Raw genomic sequence first — 19,219 nt, 5'->3', positions numbered from 1 at the left:
TTACATTTGCGCTGAGACCTGAATTAAGTGAGGGAACAAACTTTGTACAAATCAGGAGTAAAAGCATTCTTGATAGAGGGAACAGTAATGCAAAGACCCAGTAGTATCTTGTACAGTTTTCTAAGAGCAGTGGGAGTAGTTTGAGTGAGGCAAAAAGAACATAAACAGTAGAGGCAAAGTGCCATAGGCTAGAGAGCAATGAATGCCAAATCCATTTATTTATCAGAAATTACGGAACATTGAGAGTTTTTAAAATCTCACTGGTGGAGAAGGGTTGAGTCTGATTTTACATATTTTATGATTAGATACCTATTAGACAGGTAAGTGGAGATGAGTTCAGGGAGTGGTTGAAGCTGAAGATACTCAGCACAGAAAAGGAAAGAGAAGGAAATAGTAAAGCTGTTGAAACAGAGGACAGAAGTCGAAAGTCATCTGAAAGCAATACCATAGGAATTCTAGAAAGTAAAAAGAATTGGGCAAGAGGCAAGACCTGAGCAAAGAAAATAAACAAATAAAACACATCTAGACTCAGCATAGTGAAACTGCAAAACACCAGAAACAAAGCAAGGATTTGAGAAGTAAATAGAAAAAACAAGTAAAAAGTGCCAGTTCAATTCCACAGCTCACTCTACAGATTGGAAACCTAATAGTAGCCTATAATAGAGAAATTACAAAGCATCTCACATTTCTGCCAGATAAAGTATGCATAACATCCATGCAATCAATCCTTAGCTCATTTAACAGAATCGTTGAGCTGGTGGGGGGAGGGTTTAGACTGTTTACACCTCTTCAATTTAATATTTAGATCCAGACTCAAATGTAGAGTCGGCTGTGGAATTAAAAGCATCTCATTCATTTGCGAGTTTGAACTCCCAATCCTGTTTCGAATAAAGGTTATTTATTTATTTTCAACTAAAGGACAAGGTAGCTAACGGTCTCTTAGAATAGAAAATCTGGCACATGAAGCGCCACTGGAGAATTTGTACACTTGGAAAAATCTGAAAAGTATGTTTTTAATCCTACTTTACCAAATAATCTCACCTTGCATTAACATAGCAAAATATTTCCTATCCCTACGTCTTTCCTTACAAAGAATCCAAAGATTTTCTTTAATAAAATCAAACTATTAGATTCTAAAAAAATGAAAAGAAAAAATTAGCATGAAGTGTTCTACAAAAATCACTTACTATATATAGTCACTGCTAGAAGAAACATAATTTCAATTGAATTGTTTTCTTTTAAATATGTAAAATTAGATGCCTTAACGATTCTAACACAGGAAGTGTTGACATTTTGTCCCCAGATCTTTTGGTTGTTGCACTATTGCCTAGTTGCCTCCCCTTAAACTCGCTCCACTCATCACAAATCTTGCATAAGGTGCTGCAAGAAAATGTAATAGTTTTGTTTGTATTTTTAAACTGAGTCTTGAATTTAAGTAGTCTATGTTTGATAGATATCTATATTAATATGCTTAAGTATCTCAATTTACAAACACAAAATACTTTTTGCATTATTTGCTAAGTAATGAACTACTCAAAATTTTAACAATTAAGTCATATCTACCAGTTCACATTTAAGTTTCAGATGGTGGGAAAGTCTAAAAAAATCCCATATTTTTAAAGATCAGTTGCTTTTCTAACCTCCCCTCTACCTAAAAACTGTCATAGTTATAAATCTATGAGTTATTATTTATGGTCCAAAGATCATCTTCTAGTCAGAAACAAAGTTATGTGGTACAAAGACAAGAATTATGCCATTTACCCCTGGTGCATGTTCCTGATAAATCTCAAGGAAGTAAAATCTAGGTAAATCAGTATATAATCTACACGACCCTTTCATTAGACTACGAAAACATTACAAAAGGTAAATGATCATATATGTAATCTACTCTATTTTACACAACTGTAAATGATCTAATTTTATTAAGCCACTCACTCTGAAATTAATGAACAAATCATTCATACTCCAGTTTGCCACAGCTTTCCAGTCTGAAAATTATTTTCTAACATATCCTAAACAAAGAATATTTTCTTTATAAGCAAACAGGCCATTGCTTTTAGTAAGAATCATTTATTTATATTATTAAAGTGGAGGATTAATTGGTACAGTACTATGCATAATCTCTCATCCTTGAAAAATTAAACACAAACGGATAAAAGGAGCAAAGCAGAATGAGCATGTCAAAGACAAAAATTAAGCATATTTTTATAAAGAATGTTCCCTGGTATATCTATGTGCTAATACTAATGTTCTTCTCAACTGTGTCTTAATAAATGTATGGCTTGTTCCTTTTCTACATAACTGCTGGCTTCTTACAAATAATGAACATATTTTCCATCAATTAATTAATAAATGTTACATACAGTTTTAGATTTTTCATTCAACTCAGCTAATTAGTTGACTGAAATATTAAACTAAATGTAGCATTAAGAAAGTTAGAGCCCATTCCATTGTCTCAAAAATGTAATATTGTTCTTCTATGAAATTGACACAATAGGATATAATGCAAATGTCCCAGCTACAAAGTGAAGAATTAAAAATGCAACCCTGATCTGTTTACTCTTAATATTATGACTTCATTAAGCATTATAATGTTTCGTTAAATACTATCTTGTGGAATGAAATAATCATTTATACTAAATGTTGAAAAAAGTGAAAAAGCTTAAAAAATGTGTACTGGCACTAAATTGTTTTTATCACTTTTATATTTAATTATAAATTAGATGTTTAAAAATTGAGTTATTCCTCATGTTACCTGATATAGCAGGAAAAAACAGATTATCATGCTTCAGGGTAAATATCTAACAGAGGAATCACTGCTTTTTAAAAAAAACAAAAGTGGGGGGAGCTTTGTTTTGTACACATAGTGTAAATTTTAGACCTAACTGTATAAAAGGAAAATATTAAAAAATACATCTATGGACAAATTTCTGTAGACTTCTCCTATAACTAATCAATATGGGCACATTTAAGAATATTAAAGGAATACATCAATATACTTATATTTTTCAAAGTTAAAATTCAAATTTGTTACATCACAGCACACATCCAAGAATGTATGCCACACGATACAAAAACTCCCACTGAATATAACAAAATAAAAATCTGTGAATAAATATAAGGCATTCTAAAATAATATCTGCAGAAAACCAAAAAGAGTCCAACTAGATTTCTATGATCTTTTAAACTTTACTTCATAGATTCATATAGTCTTCAAAATAGATTTAATTGTAGTGCTACACATTAACAATATTCACCTGCTTACCAAAATATCCTTTTTCTGGCAGCTAAATGTTACTACTTTAAAAAAAAAAAAAGTTAAGTGCTTGAGGGACTAAGAATGCAGCAGAAAATTACAGGAGCCCACATATCCTTTTTTCTTAAATTTAATTTGTCATATATAAGGTTTTTATGTACAATCAGTGTGCATTGTAACAGTTTATATTAAAAGTCAATCAAGTTTATCTAAAATGTTACCTGGCTGCATAGCACATTTGACATTATTGCCCACATGAAAAGGGAAAACAAATGGATTTACAATAACTTTTGGCGGTTTTGGATTCTGAAAGTGTTCATACACCTACCCTTTTAAACCAAATGCATCTGAAAAAAAGGTTTCCAGAGCATGCAGTTTAGATTCTACATATTCTCTCACCATTTTGTTACTACAAACACAACAGTGACTAAAAGAGAAAAAAAAAAAGGAAGAAATAACACGTATCTAATAAAATAGTCAATATAAAAAGAGGACTAATGGAATTAAGTGGCCCCTTTCCCCATTTTTACATTCTAAACAATGATTCCATCAAGACAAATCATTAAAAAGTGTTATTACACTGATATTTTTTTTAAATGATAAGAAGGCCTGAGTTGGTAGGGAAAGGAACAGTCAACAAAAGCCTGAGAAGGGGAAGGAAATAAGGAAAGCTCATTTAATCCATTTACAATAATTTACAGCCATTTTTTGTGTGTGTGTAAAAAGGCATAATAATAGATCACAAACAGGAAATTCCTGGCTATTTTACAGATATAAGTACAGAATTTAAATATTCAAGCTTGTGATGAAAAGCGGCAAGGTGGTCGCAGTGTACAATGTAAACAAGTAGCTTTGGAAAGTGAACAAAGTCCTTGAGTGTTTTTTCTTTATTAAGAAAAGAACTCTCTTTCATTCCTTCCTGAAACATGATCACAGGTCAGAGTAAAGTTCATATACAAACATAATTTAAATGGAGGTCAGTCTAAAATCACTGACATAAAAACAGTTTTATCCAGCCTACATGGAAGGGCAGTGTTGAGGTCCCTATAATAGTAAACATTTTCCATTTCTTTAAAAAAGAAAAAAAAAAAGTACTACAATATTTGTAGTACAGTGCAGCATAATCCTTAAATATAAAAATATTTTCTCTTCTGTTGGGATAATAGACCTTGCATCCTGGAAAGAAGTAACAATACTGCTACTGATAGAAGATCTGTTTATATCTTTCAAGTCATGTAAGGCAATTACTGTGTTGGTTTATGATATATGGCTAAAAGAAAAGTCCAGAAAGACAAAGTATCAGTTTTTGTTATGTTTTCCGACTACTCCAGGTATGCTCAGGTGTACTTTTGTGTTCAATTGAGTGTTCAAATGGAGATCTGGAGCCATACGGAGACCTCTGATCTAGTGGTGACCTGGGGCCACTACTGGAAGCTCTGTGGTCCATTTGCCAATCTGAGTGATACCTATAATCCCTGGAAGATTTATGGTGCGTATACTCAGAACTCGACCGATGGTCTGAATGTAGCCGATGGTCTGAATGAGAACGATGGTCTGAATGAGATCTATCTTTTAAACTTCCTTCCAAATTTGACCTGTGATCTCTACTCCTGTGATCATCCAGTTTTCTGTGTTTCTCTCTATCACTGTAATATCTAAAACAAGAGAAATTAGGAATTTTGGTTAAATTAATAATGCAAATTAAATGCTTCCAAATAAATAAAATCTTATCAAAAAATAAAACACAAAAATACTTTAAAGGATACTCTTAACTGTATACAAACTCAGTGTCTTATTACAAAACTTCCTAAGTGAGCTCAAAAATCACTGGAAACACCTTCTGTGTGCCTTTGGAAAAACTATTTGATTCATAAAACTAAAGTAAACCATACAAAGCACCGCAGATAGCATCTAATTTCACATGCCCATTTTAAATTGGCTGCTACTTTTTATTCTATGCATCATGTGTATTAATGCATCTTAATTATCTGGAAATTGGAATTAAGGTAACTACATACAACAATCTAGAGTACCCTCAAAATCAGAGCCTTTTATGAGCTTCCAAACAGGAAAAAATAAACTCTCTAAAATGCAGACTATGAAATAATTTGTAAAAGAGAATATGCATTGATTCATGATGCCTTTTAAAAGCTTCCTTAAGTTTGACTAGTTGTATACATATAATAAGACTTGACACATGAATCATTATTGCAAAATTTACTCCATACATAAATGCGGCTGTTTGCTAAAAAATAATTATGGCAGTTTAATAAGTAATCTCTAAAATGTTGGTCTTTTCAAATAAAACACACTGAACGTAATTTGTTTTACAAAAGATCGTTATTATAAATGATATAACTATATTCTATAAGCCTGTGAAATTATAAATATTTACTATTACAAATATGGCTTTTCCTTTTCATCTTGTGCCCTTTTCTAATTTTAGGGGCCATTCTACAATTGATGTGTTTATAACGTGACAGTGCGTCTCAGAAGAAATTATTGCAGTGAGCACAACTAAAATACAAAAAAAACTATTACTTTATTCCTATCTTTACATTGTTTTCTCAGTTTTTTATTCTGCTTTTAGTAGTGGTCATTAAACTAATGAAAATATTCCTTTACTAATAAAAGAGTAAAATGTCTTTTTATTATATTCAGGTTAAGCAGTAAAGCTTAAAGGCTTCAAAAACAACAATAATAAACAGAGAAAACTTCCTGACTTCAGGACAATCCCAGATTGCTATTGCTATGATTAACTTTAACTTCAACGGGGAGTTTTCACATAAATTAATTTCCCCCATGAGTTTTTTTAATGGAACAGAATACACAATTCCCCCCACCAAATTTCAGCCATATTCCATCGAGCTTTTATTTGACTCTATTATTATATTTTGAAGAGCATTTAGGCCAATATTCTCCCAAACCAACAATGAATCCCATGACTTATAATTATAAAACTCCTTACACTAACTTTCATCTCTTATTGCACACTTAGATCTTAAATTTATAATTAAAAAAACATTTTTGTGTGTCTGTGAGGAAGATTGGCCCTGAGCTAACATCTGTTGCAAATCCTTTTTTTTATTTTCTTGAGGAAGATTGTTGCTGAGCTAACAGCTGTACCAATCTTCCTCTATTTTATGTGGGATGCTGCCACAGTGTGGCTTGACAAGCAGTGCTAGGTCTGTGCCCGGAAATCCAAACCTGCAAACCCTGGGCCACCAAAGCAGAGTGTGCAAACTTAACCACTATACCATCGGGCCAGCCCCAATTAAAAAAGCATTGTATAGAGAAATTCAATTCTTAATATTAACAAAAAAGTACTGTAACATTGGTTTTCCTTATTTATAAGCAAACACCTTATTTCACATAAGACTTGTTTTGATTATTTAAAAGATTGAATTGGCTGATAAGGTCAAATACAGCAAATAGAATCAAAAAGAGGAAGACATGAATGAGCAAAATTTCAAAACGGACTGCCAAGTTTACCTGCTGTCTTGCTTGTAGTGATCCCAATCACGATGATCTTTACCATTACTAAAGGAAGAATAGGGTCTTTTCCTTGAGTCACCCTTTTTGTAAGAGTCTCCCTGATGCCGGTCTTTATGATGATCATGATACTGAGATAAGTGTCTATCAGAAGAGTAACTGTCCCTGCTGCTGTCATCATGATTTGTGTTCTCTTTTAATCTCTCCACATCTGTTAGATATGAAAGAGTTCAACTTTTGTTAAAGACTTAAAAAAAGCCATGGTAAATAAAAGCCACTTTGCTGCTATATTACCAGAACTCCTGATTCAACTCCAGCTAAATAAAATCAGTCCCCAAATAAGGCAGTTAAATAATTTAGAAATAATCTATAAAAGCAATACTAAAGCTTACAACAAAAGGGTTACTTTCTTCTGAAAGGAGAAAAACTACAACCGAAAAAAATAAGGCCCATTTCCTTCTCAGACTATACTTTTGTGACTCTAGAACAGAAAGAAGGCACTATTATTCCAAAATAGTATTTTTTAAAAATACGTCCATTTTAACAATTATTCTACAATTTCGAGAAACTAGTAAAAGGTTGATTTATGGAAAGGTTAATGATAAGCTAAACAGGATTACTGTTTAAGATAATAGATTTGATATAAAAACATGGGTATGTATTATCTAAAACAAAACAAAAAAGAAAATCAATTTTTAAATTTACTTTCCAAAGCAATTAGTAAGACTTACCTGGATTTCTAATCACTTGAGCATTCAAGTTGCTGTTCTGGTCATTATTTTGCTAAAATAAATGCACATACATAAGAATCTTTTAAGTGGCTTCAAATATCCTTACAAGACAGGAAAAAAAAATCCCTAAGAGGAAAATTCTGATGCTGAAAGAAGTCCTCACATAAGATATTAGAATGTATAAATGTAACATTGGCAAATATCTTTTCTAAAGCATAACCTATTTGTCTCATGATTTTTTAAAACATTTGACTTTAAAATAATTTTAGACTCACAAAAGCTGCAAAAATAGCATCAAGTTCCCATTCTTTCACTCAGCTTTTCCTAATGTTAATATCTTATATGACCATAGTACAGTATAATGATCAAAACTGAGTAATTAACATTGGTACAGTACTAATAACTGGACTACAGACTTTATTCAGATTTCACATTTTTTTCACTACGGTCCTTTTTCTCCTCCAGGATCCAACCTGGAACTCCATATCACACTTAATTTTCATGTCTTCTCAGTTTCCTGTAATCTGGGACTGTTTGTTATTTTTTTCTTATCTTTCATGACCTTGACACTTTTGAAGAGTACTGGATATTTACTTTGCAGAATATCTCTCAGTTGGGATGTATCTGCTATTTTCTTGCGATTAGATTGAGGTCATGCATTTCTGCCAAGAATTCTGCAGAAGTGATGTCCCTTTCTCAGTGCACGTAACGGGGATTTATGTCTGCTATGTCTTATTACTGGTGATGTTAACCTTGACTTCTTGTTTGTAGTGGTGTCAGGCAGGTTGCTCCTCTATAAAATTATTATTTTCCTCTTTATAACTGATAAACATCTTGGAAGAGACACTTTCAGATTATGCTAATATCTTATTTTCTTGCCCACTAACTTTAGCTTCCTTCACAGGATCTTACGTGCAACAATTTTTAATGTGGTGATCTAATGGTGATTTTCTATTTCTTTCATTCTTTCTACATTTATTAACTGAATTCTTCTATAAGGAAAATGTCTCAGTTTTAATAATATAAATTAAAGGAAAAAATATGATGTGTTAATTTACCTGAGATTCCTGCCGTTTTTTAATTGCATGCTTATATAATTTATGTAATTTTCTTGCATCAAACTCGGTAAACTTAGATACAAAAATCCACAGGTTTCTAGAAGCAGAAAAGGCAATTAGTCTGGTGGAAAATATTTAGCTTTTTCATGGAACCCCTTCCCTCCAGACAGAAACATAGGTACACACATACTTGGCCCTCTGTGGAACAAAGTCTAAGGAGATTATTTTCAGTATTTTTTAAAATTGCATATATGGAAAAGACTCCAAATGAAAGCACATTATGAAGTTTTACTTTTCTTCCAAATCCCTTTATTTTATAATCTCTGGAGTGAAAAGTAGTAATCAATCTTAATTCGAAACTAAAGAGGTATAAATTTACAAACTCAAGAAGGGACTCATATTGTGATTCAGATTAGATATAAAAGGAACAAGCTAATAAAGCAGTTTGAGTAAAGATACCACCAGATAATATGGATTAAGCTTGTGAAAGAAGGGTCCCAAATAATGCATTAAAAAGCAACTGTCATTTTATGCTTGTGATGTAATGGTCATGAGAGTAACATGACCAAACACTATAAACCAGGGACAGCACGGTGTCTTTAGGCCTGTCTCACCACAGCAGAGATTAGTAATTGATCATAGTACTCTTTCATGATAAATTCAGATGCAGCCTATGAATCCTTCCCAACACAGCTTCCTCGGCAGCCACTGATAATCAGTGACAACTGCGCTGAAGTCCATCTGCCATCACTAAAATAGTAATGGCTTCTATATATTTACAATTTTTCTTAGACCACTAATTTTTCAGTAGGTATAAAGTATGATTTTGAATCTTGCTTATATGAACAGCATAAAGAAATTATTAGCCAATGATAGAGGTTAGTGGACATCAACATCTTTAATGATGTCAAGCAATAGATTTTCAAAAAAATAATAAAGCTCTGTTTATGAATAATGGCTTCCCAAAGGAAAGCCATCTTCCAGTGACAGTGATGGAAATAAGAAGGTCTAAGAAAGTGAAAACTCTTAACTAGAAAATAACTTGCATCTATTGCATATCACTACAAAGCATACATTAAGTTACAAAGCCTTGAATCAGATGTTATTGATACCAAGTACTTTATACAGCTTTTCATTTTCAAAACTCTTTTCTATTATTTAATTCCACAAATAGCCATCCTTTAGGTAGGCACAGCTAAGTGCAACAGACAATTTTTAAAACAAACAAACAAATGAGGTAACGAACCAAGTCACTTTCCTACACTCATAACTATTTAAGCAAAGCTAGAAGACAGGGCTCCTAATTCTTTCCACTAAGATGAGTAATTCCTAGCCTTTTGACTTTGGACGTTGATACACATGAAAAGCTGCTTGCTAGTAAACTACTAAAAAACTGCTATGTGTTAGTAAATTTTAGAATGTGTTAAGTCTTTGAGTTATGCATTAACTACAAAATTATCCCAACTTGTGTACATACAGAGGTGGTTATCTGATGATTTTCGAGAAGAATTTTTATCAGTGTTAAGTCAGGTGTGGCTTTCTCAAGTGCTTTCTTTCCTTTCTTTCTGTTTTATTAATTATAAATTACCATTATTATTATCAGTTTAGTTTATGAGAGTTGTTTGCTTAACTGCAGCATATAGTGATACTTATTCTTCATCAATATTTTGGCCTATAATTTTACAAAAACTAGACTGTAAAAATGCAGTTTAAAAAGCAGTCACCCATCACCCATCCCCTTATATTTAATGCACATATATATATATGCATCATACTCTCAAAATTTGCTTCTATAGTGATACTTCATAGCCTGTAAAATTGGGCGATTTAAATACATGACAGCATATCATCAAGGCATATCAAGACTAATATCATCGTCAGACTATTTTAAACTAATGGGACACTTTCATAATACATATGCATAGTTTTTGTTTCTTAATTTTTTTCATCATGAAAACTTTCAAATATTCACAAAGATGAAAAAATTTCACAGTGAACACCCATATACCTCCTACTTAGATTCTATTATTAGCATTTTACTGTGTTTGCTTTATCAGATATCATTCCATACATTCATCCCTCTGTCAATCCATCTAATTTTTGTTTGATGCATTTCAAATAAAAATGCAAGTATTAGTACAACCCCACTAAACACTTCAACATACATTAACTAGAGTCAATACCTGTTTGGTTTTTTCTTTGAAAACAAAATTTATATACAATAAAATGCACAATTTTTAAGTTTATACTTGCTGAATTTTGCAAATTAATATACTGGACAACCCAAATACATATCAAGAAAGTTCTGTTTTGCCTCTTCACAATGTCTAAGTTCTTATACCAAGAGTTTTAATATATGATGGAGGAGGTAAAAAAAATGGTCAAAAAAATTGAGCAATATTCTCCAGACTACAATACCCCATGTAACCAATTATCAGTGAAATGGAGGAAGGAAGAAATAGCTAATGCCAAGTTATGAAAGATAATTCTTTAAACAAATTGTAGGAAAGTTTGTTATTAGACTGCAGTTGGAAAAATTAAATCATTCAACAACTTCAATACTAAAAGCACTACGTAAAAATCTCTGTAATTGACATCTAATTAGCCAAATCCTATTATTATCTGGTATTTGCCATTAAATTAAACCAGCTTACTTTAAAATTAAAATGATGACTATATTGTTCATCAGGTTCTATTAGCATATGAAACAGTTGAGTATTTATTAAAGATAAATGTATTCTGGTTTTTATTTTGTTGTTACTACAACAGAAAGCTAAGTATGGGTAGAGGTCACCAGAAGACAAAAATATACACTATAGGTATGATATTAAACCTTGAAATAAAATTTAAAAGCAAACTTAGTTGAGAAAACTAATTGAATGATACCTGACTGAAATGAAATCCACAGTAGCTGAGAAAATTCATCTAGCCTTTAAGTGAATTTACAAACTCTAACATATCTAATATTCTACAGTTAACTCATAGGAGTAAAAGGTAAGAAATTAATAAACTTTTGGTTCATAATTAATTCCTTTTTAAAAATGCTTCTTTTTCCCTAGAGAAATATGATCAGGAATTAGATTCTGGTCCTAATGACATCCCCTGCTGAACTGGGTGATCCTGTGCAACACCAGAGCCAAGACTAGCGGGAGCATTCCCAGAAAGCTACGGGCGAGCACCACTTTCAAGTTGCTGCTCTAGGAGCCTCCTTTGCCATACTCCAGTCTCAGCCCTACAAAGCTGTTCACCTGAGTCATTGTTTCTTCTGTAAAATGGAAGTGATAACTGTTCAGATTTCCTAAACATGACATTGTTAAAAGGATGAGTTAGAATGAGGCATATGGAAGTACTTTGAGACAAATGAAACACAAATATACACTATATTATTATGGTTATCCCTTGATTGCAAGCGATCTTTAAATAAAAACTATTGTTGCATTTCCATACCAAATATTCATTTGGTCAATATATATGTATAAAAACTTCTATGAGCAAGCTATGAAGCAGATAATTATGGTTACGGTAAAAACCTGCTTAATGTCAACTGCTCCACTATTTTATGGGTCAAGTCTCTATAATTACAGGTAAAGTCTTTATCTTCTTTCATTTTGTAAAATCAGAAAACTGATACACTGTTATCCACAACTGGTTTGTTCTCATTATTTTCTACCTTGTCTAGTAGTTGGCTTAACACTGATCTGGATCTGGTAATCATTAAATGGTTTATATAATATTATAGCAGCTCAGATTTACAATTTTAAGATCACCTGGGTTGCTACTGCATCACAGGGGAAAATAAAAGTCTGCATTTTACAATGCTTGAGGATGTTAATTTTTCCAAGCCTTTATATTCATACCCAGAAGACGAATTGCTAAATTTATGTAACAATAAATTTGTTTGGCACAATTTCTAAAGATATTACCAAGAATAATTTGGTGAACTGAGATTTTTTAAAACTAAAATGCAATCTGAATTTTAATAAAACAGCTTTCACCATTTCTTACTTAAAGGCAGAAATGTCACCTGTGGTTTATATTGATGCATAATTAAGCAATCAATCATGAATAAAATTCTTTAAAGTAAAAGAAAAAGATGAAAAAAATCATCTTCAGGTTACCTCTTTAAACATTATTTTGTTGCCTAAGAAGTAGAAAAACAAATTGAAATACAAGAGACCAGATGATTACATAATTACAAACATACCACTTCCTGAAAGGCACATTACTTACTTTCTCCACTGCTTGATTTGATCAGGATTCGTATACTCTTTCAGACATTCCGTGATATGGTCTCCAATTTTTATTAAACACTGTCTAGTATGCTCCAGTTGTTCTCTTTCTGAAAGGCCTTTCTCAGGCCTATCAAGTTGTTTCAAAGCTGCTTTGACAGGTCTCATTCTTTCTTTACACTGTAAAATGGGAAAATAAGAATATAAATACATACATTAAAATTTTTACATGAACCACAAAGATCAACTTCTTTCAATGATATTTACATGAATACAGTATTGCTTGAGGATGAAATAAGCATTAAATCTCACCTCACAGCTTGTAGATATCAGTGGTTTTTCCCTCTTTTGTAAGTAAAAGCTTTGGATTTTACCTGCCTTCAGTATAAATTTTTACATTTTTTTTTCCCCCGAGGAAGACTCACCCTGAGCTAACATCTGTGCCAATCTTCCTTTATTTTTTGTATACGGGTTGCCGCCACAGCATGGCTCATGGCTGACAAGTGTTGTAGGCCCATGCCTGGGATCTGAACCCATGAACCCAGGCCACCAAAGCGGAGCATGCTGAGCTTAACTACTATGCCACAGGGCCAGTCCCTAAATTTTTACTTTTTATGGTTTTTACTTTTATAAATTTTTACTTTTTATACTGTAGCACACCATTCAAAGCAGTTTCAAACACAGAATATTAAAGATAATAAGCTATTTCAGAGTATAACTTAATATCCTATATTCACTATAATATAGAACATGTAAAAAAATAAGAATCTTTATATAATAAAATACACTGGCAAAGCTATTAAAATCAATACAGCCACAAGTATAAATTGTCTATTTGAAAATCTCTGAGACAAAACAAAGTAGCTAATGATGAATTTTGCTACTGTCATATTGTGGGTGGTCAGGGAGGTGGAGGTGGTTGATAGAAAGAGACCTTCTCCTTGGCCTGCATATCGCTGGCATGCTAATAAAAGGATGACATATCAATAATTGTATGATTCACATACAGTCTAATTTGTGTAATAAAAACTATAACTTTATAACAAAACCAGAATAAAGATTACCAAAAAAACAAATTGTAAATTTTATGTGCATAAATGCAAAAACAAACTTAAAATTAACAGTAATTATATACACAAGTAGCAAGTTGGGTTAGTTCCAGGAATGTAAGGATGGATCAACTAGAGACAATATATTTAGTTGATCCAACACTATTTAAAAAAAGAAATCTTCACATCACTGCTGTGAAGGGCCACTCTTACTATAACTTAAGTGTTTATCTAAGTGTGGATTTATTTCTTATTACTTTATTCTGTTTTATTAATCTATTTGTCAAAGTCAGTTGGGAAGTTTTCCATCTTTTGTCAGGAATAATTTAAGTAACCTTGGAATTAGGTATTCTTTAGTTAAAATTAGAACTCATCCAGGTCTGATGTCCGTTTTTTGTGGTTTTTTTTTTGTGAAGAAGATTAGCCCTGAGCTAACATCTGCTGCCACTTCTCCTCTTTTTGCTGAGGAAGACTGGCCCTGAGCTAAGACCTGTGCCCATCATCCTCTATTTTATATGTGGGACGCCTGCCACAGTATGGCTTGACAGGAGTGTGTAGGTCTGCGCCTGAGATCCAAACTGGTGAACCCTGGGTCACCAAAGTGGAGCGGGCAACCTTAACCACAATGCCACCGGGCCAGCAACCTGATGTCTTTTTTAAAAAGGCAAAAAATCTCTAATTTCCTTTCTAATTTTTATTATTATTCCTTTCTGTTCTTTACAGTTCCTGTTTCTTGTTCAATCTTGGTTGTTTATACTCTGATAGAAAATGATTTATTCAACATATCTAAATTGAGCACATACTAGTTCTAGGCATTGTTCTAGACCCGGGAAAGAGAGCAGTAAATACCCTGCTTTGATGGAATCTGTACTCTAGTATAAGACAGTCAATAAATAAATAGGACATCGTGTGGTAGATGGTTACAATTGTGATAAAGAAAAAGCAAGAAAGAGCAAGGAGCTTTCTACTTTAAGATTTCAGAGAAGGGTGATGTTTGAGCAGACATCTAAAGAAAATGAAAAAGTATGCCTTTTTTTGTGTGTGTGACAAAGATTGGCCCTTAGCTAACATCTGTTGTCAATATTCTTCTTTTTGCTTAAGGAAGATTGTCGCTGAGCTAACATCTATGTCAATCTTCCTCTATTTTATGTGGGATGCTGCCACAGTGTAGCTTGACAAGCAGTGCAAGGTCTGCATCCAGGATCCAAACCTGCGAACCCCGGGCCGCCGAAGTGGAGTATGCAAACTTAACCACTGTGCCACCAGGCCAGCCCCAAAAGTAAGCCATTTTGAGCAGAGGGAAGAGCAAGAACAAATGTCCAGTGTGGCTGGAACCAACTGAATGAAGGAAGTAGCAGGAGATAATGGGAGTAAATCAGGTGCTATATCTTTTAGGCCATTGCTATGAATCTTTTATCCTAAATAAGAGGGAAAGCCAATCGAGGGTTTTAAGCAGAAAATTAACATGGGGTGACTTTATTCCCCTTATAACAGTCATTATCACTCTGGTGGTTGTGTGGAGTATAAACTGGGGTATGAAGAGAGTAAAGGGTGAGATGGGAAGGGTAGAAGGAGTGAAAACAGCTATGAAGCTATTAAAATAATCGAGGAAAGAAATGGCTGTGGCTTGACCAGTGTAGTAGAGCCAATAAAGTCTGCTCGTTGACTGAATGCGAGTGGAGGAAAAAGAGAGAGAGTGATGACTAAAACCTATGCTAAGGGCAAGGCCTGAAGATGGGTATTGAGCAATGACAACTAACATTTATAAAGCACTTATTAGGTACCAGAGGCTATGCATTGCTTTAAATGCACCTCATTTGATTGTGACAATAAACCTTTACAATACTATATACCCTCTTTTATAGAAGAAATTGAAGCTTAGAATGAAATGACATCTCTCAAACCTAGGTCTGACCTCAAATTCTGCACTCTCTCTTGACTACTAAATTATACGGATATTTAGGAAGACAAATCAATAAGACACAAGGAAACTCAAGAGCTGTGAAATGAAGCAAATATGTCAAGGAAAATAAATATTGAGAAAAGGTCACTCAATTTCTTAATAATTGGAACTATTCCCAAGTAAACTTTTTATATAGCAGTAAAATCCTAATCATGCAAGCTCAGAAAGTCTGGCTCTGGAGTCCATGTTTAAACCTATTCCATTCTTCCTCTCCATAGTACAAGAGATTTTAAGATCATTTATGTAGGTTAATGGAGAAGAAACTTGTGCATGGGGCACAAATGGAAATTTTCCATTTCAGCAGTTATACAAACAAGTAAGAAGGCTAAGGAGAAAATGTGGGCAAAGAAAAGAGGCAAGAGCTGCAATTTCACCTAACACAGTAACGGAGCAGGTAAAGCAGGGGGAGCGGCTCAAGCAAAAGCACACCAAAACTCCCCCCACTCCCACCCAAAACAGAGAGGGTAAAACAATCAATAGAAAATGGATAGAGAGGCTAGATTAATATCGAGGTCACAAACAGAAAGGTTAGCCTTAAAAAGTTGCTGAGGAATCTCTGCATGTGAACCTGGAGAAGACATAACAATGACAGTCCAGAGATAAGACAGAGTTTGAGTAAATAAGATGGAAGGCAGGAGCAAGAGTAGCTTGCTTTAAATGTTCCCATATTCTTAAGGATTGAAGGGATGCCAACAGCTAAGAGTGAGCATACAAGAAAATCGTGGTAAGAACTCTTTTAAAGACCATGAAAAATATCTGAAGCTATATTAGCACATGTCATGGAAACGGTAGGAAATGAATAAACAGGTACATTAATCAACACTGTCTAGACAGCACACAAAATAGGAAAACATGGGACAAGAAGGTGACTGGGGATCTAGAACAGCATAGTAGGCCAAACAAACAATTTTAGAAGGTGAAAATTTTCATCTGCCAAGTATAGCATTTGATTAATATCAGTGATAAAAGTGACTTAAGATTATACCTAAGTCTAACAAGTGACAGAAGGATATTAATAGCTCCAAGCAGTATAAAAGATTCAGATTCGAGAAATCTCTAAAGACGAAATATTCTTATATGAATATGTATTTAAATATACTTGTGCATTCTATAACTATATATATATGTATCATTTATATATAGACTATAAATTTTCCCTTCAGTTGCTACCTGTAATTATGTATTTCTTTTTCAAGCTCTGATAATTCTTACCTGTCTCATATTATTCAGTCTTTTTTCTCTAAATTACTCCTTCCTGATTTTGCTCTATACCTGGCATTTTGGTCATCTAGCAATCTGCTGGCACGTCTGAATTCCGTAACAACATCTCCCACAACCACGACCAATTTTTTGAGCACAGCACTGTTCCAAAAACTTTACATGTATCAACTCACTGATTCTCATACTTTCCTACTACTAGCACTCCGGCTCCAGAGCCAGTACACTCAGCCACTACCCATACTGCTTTCCCACACTGCAACCTCATTATAAAGTTTTCCTCATAATTTATATCACAATTAATTTCACAGTTGAGACCACTTTGGGTTCCTGATTATATCCAATAAATAAACCGTTTGGAAAAAGGCCAAGAAAGATGTTCCCTTAACTTTGACGAACATAAAAGCACAGTAGCATTTAAAAATCAGTGTATTTTAGACTAGTGTTATTCAAAGTGTGGTCTACGAACCTATGCCAGCCCACAACAGGATAGGTACAGAAAATTTAGAAATCTATGTATCAATTTGATGGTATAAATTTTATGCTACTGAATCTACTAATAAAACATCAGAGCTTGTATTCTGTATCTATTTTTTTTATTTTCACTTTTCTAGCAAAACATTTTCACTTTTCATTTTTATTGTATTTTCTAAAAGGCTTGGTCTGTAAAAGACTGGAAAAGAAGCTAGTCGTTCAATGTAGATAAGAAGCACTGTTATGTAGATAATGGGTTCAGGAATTGAAAAGTTTAAAATTCTAAAGCTGGAAGAAAAAAGTTCACTCCCAGTACTCCCTAAATGCCTCTCCTTAAAGTCTTTAAGTTTTTCCAGGGTCCAGCCCGGAGCCCAGTGGTTAAGTTCGCGCGCTCCGCTTCAGTGGCCTGGGGTTTCACTGGTTCGGATCCTGGGCGTGGATATGACACCACTCATTAGGCCATGTTGAGGTGGCATCCCACATACCACAACTACAAGGACCCACAACTAAAATATACAACTATGTACTGGGGGGATCTTGGGGGAAAAAGCAGAAAAAAAGAGAAGTTTTTCCAAGCTGACTCTAAATTTAAGATATTATATTCAAAATTTAAATCTATTCCTTCTATCAATCTGAATGGCAGTTCTATCAAATTCAAATACATGTCTAAATTAAAAGATCCAAAAGATGAAATTAAAATTTAAACAAAACGTTATATGAATTATTAGTAATAACCAGCAAGTCTACTACTTACAATGCTGAATGTCTTCTGATCCAGCTCTTCGGATTCTTCAGATATGGGAACTGGCTCACCGCTTGCAGTGATATGCACTGGAGCATCCGACATTGAAGATTTCTTAGATCTTTCCTTGCTATCAGACTTGGATTCACTCAACTGAAGAAAAAAAGAAAACAAAAATCCAACAACAACAAAGGCACAATGATTATACTTCCAGAAAACAGTTGCTGTCTCACTTTATTCTACAATTGTTTATTCATTTAATATTCTTATCTATTTTATCTTTCTCCCAATTTTATTTGGGGAAACCAAAAATAAAGTGACTCTGTAATGTTACCCTATAGGTAACACATTTAAAAAAGGATTTTTCTCCTCTACTAGATATGCACATGTATTTTTAAAGAACTGAGTTATTCAGACTAATTTGGGCTGATAGGCATTTATTCTCCTAAAATGTAAATATGCTGATTGTGTCACTTTCTAAAGTTTTATATTACGATTTGCATACCTTTTCTTCCTTTATGTCTTTTTCTTTCTGCATAGCTTCTTTTACTTTTTCTTTCTTTTCTTTAAAATCTTTTTCCTTTATATCTTTCTTATCCTCTTTTTCTTTTATCTCCCTTTTAAGTTCTTTTTTATTCTCCTTTTCTTTTGCTTCCCTCTTTTCTTCTGGTTCCTTCTTTATACAAACATCTGGCTCAGGTTTTTCTTCACTGTCTCTTTCTGTTTTAATTTTTTTATTTGGATGTTTCACAGAAGTGATCTCATCCTGGAAAGTGCAAGTATGGCCAATGGATTACTAACCAAATCTTGACAAAGACTAACTTCTTTTCTTTGCATGACTATAGATTGCATGTATGTGGATTCTGAAAGAAATAACCCAGAATCCCATTATTAACGATACACGCAACGTTTATCTTCCTATAAAAACTAAGGTAAGCCAGTCCCATTCAAAATTCACAATAAAATTAAAGGAGACAGAACCTCATTTGAATGGCAAATGTTTGAAA

The 19,219-nt window shown here is 33.3% G+C and overlaps 1 protein-coding gene across 2 annotated transcripts in view; it reads right to left on the bottom strand.

Annotated features, from left to right (window-relative positions):
- Nucleotides 1-2,050: 2,050 nt before the first annotated feature.
- Nucleotides 2,051-19,219, bottom strand: part of CHD1 (chromodomain helicase DNA binding protein 1) — a 78,988-nt gene continuing 61,819 nt past the window's right edge. Inside the window, exons 31-37 of one of the 2 annotated variants that reach the window (XM_014867161.3) lie at nt 18,718-18,978; nt 18,225-18,365; nt 12,768-12,946; nt 8,538-8,634; nt 7,480-7,531; nt 6,749-6,959; nt 2,051-4,911 (exon numbers count right to left, since the gene is read on the bottom strand). In XM_014867161.3, coding sequence (XP_014722647.1) covers nt 4,566-4,911; nt 6,749-6,959; nt 7,480-7,531; nt 8,538-8,634; nt 12,768-12,946; nt 18,225-18,365; nt 18,718-18,978 — 1,287 coding nt within the window. In that variant the 3' untranslated portion in view covers nt 2,051-4,565. The remainder of the gene's footprint in view (nt 4,912-6,748; nt 6,960-7,479; nt 7,532-8,537; nt 8,635-12,767; nt 12,947-18,224; nt 18,366-18,717; nt 18,979-19,219) is intronic. The other variant, XM_014867171.3, reaches the window with a different exon arrangement.

The sequence above is a fragment of the Equus asinus genome, chromosome 9 (genome assembly GCF_041296235.1).
Source record: "Equus asinus isolate D_3611 breed Donkey chromosome 9, EquAss-T2T_v2, whole genome shotgun sequence".
Lineage (NCBI taxonomy): Eukaryota > Metazoa > Chordata > Mammalia > Perissodactyla > Equidae > Equus > Equus asinus.
This window is presented reverse-complemented; position numbering and strand designations above follow the sequence as displayed.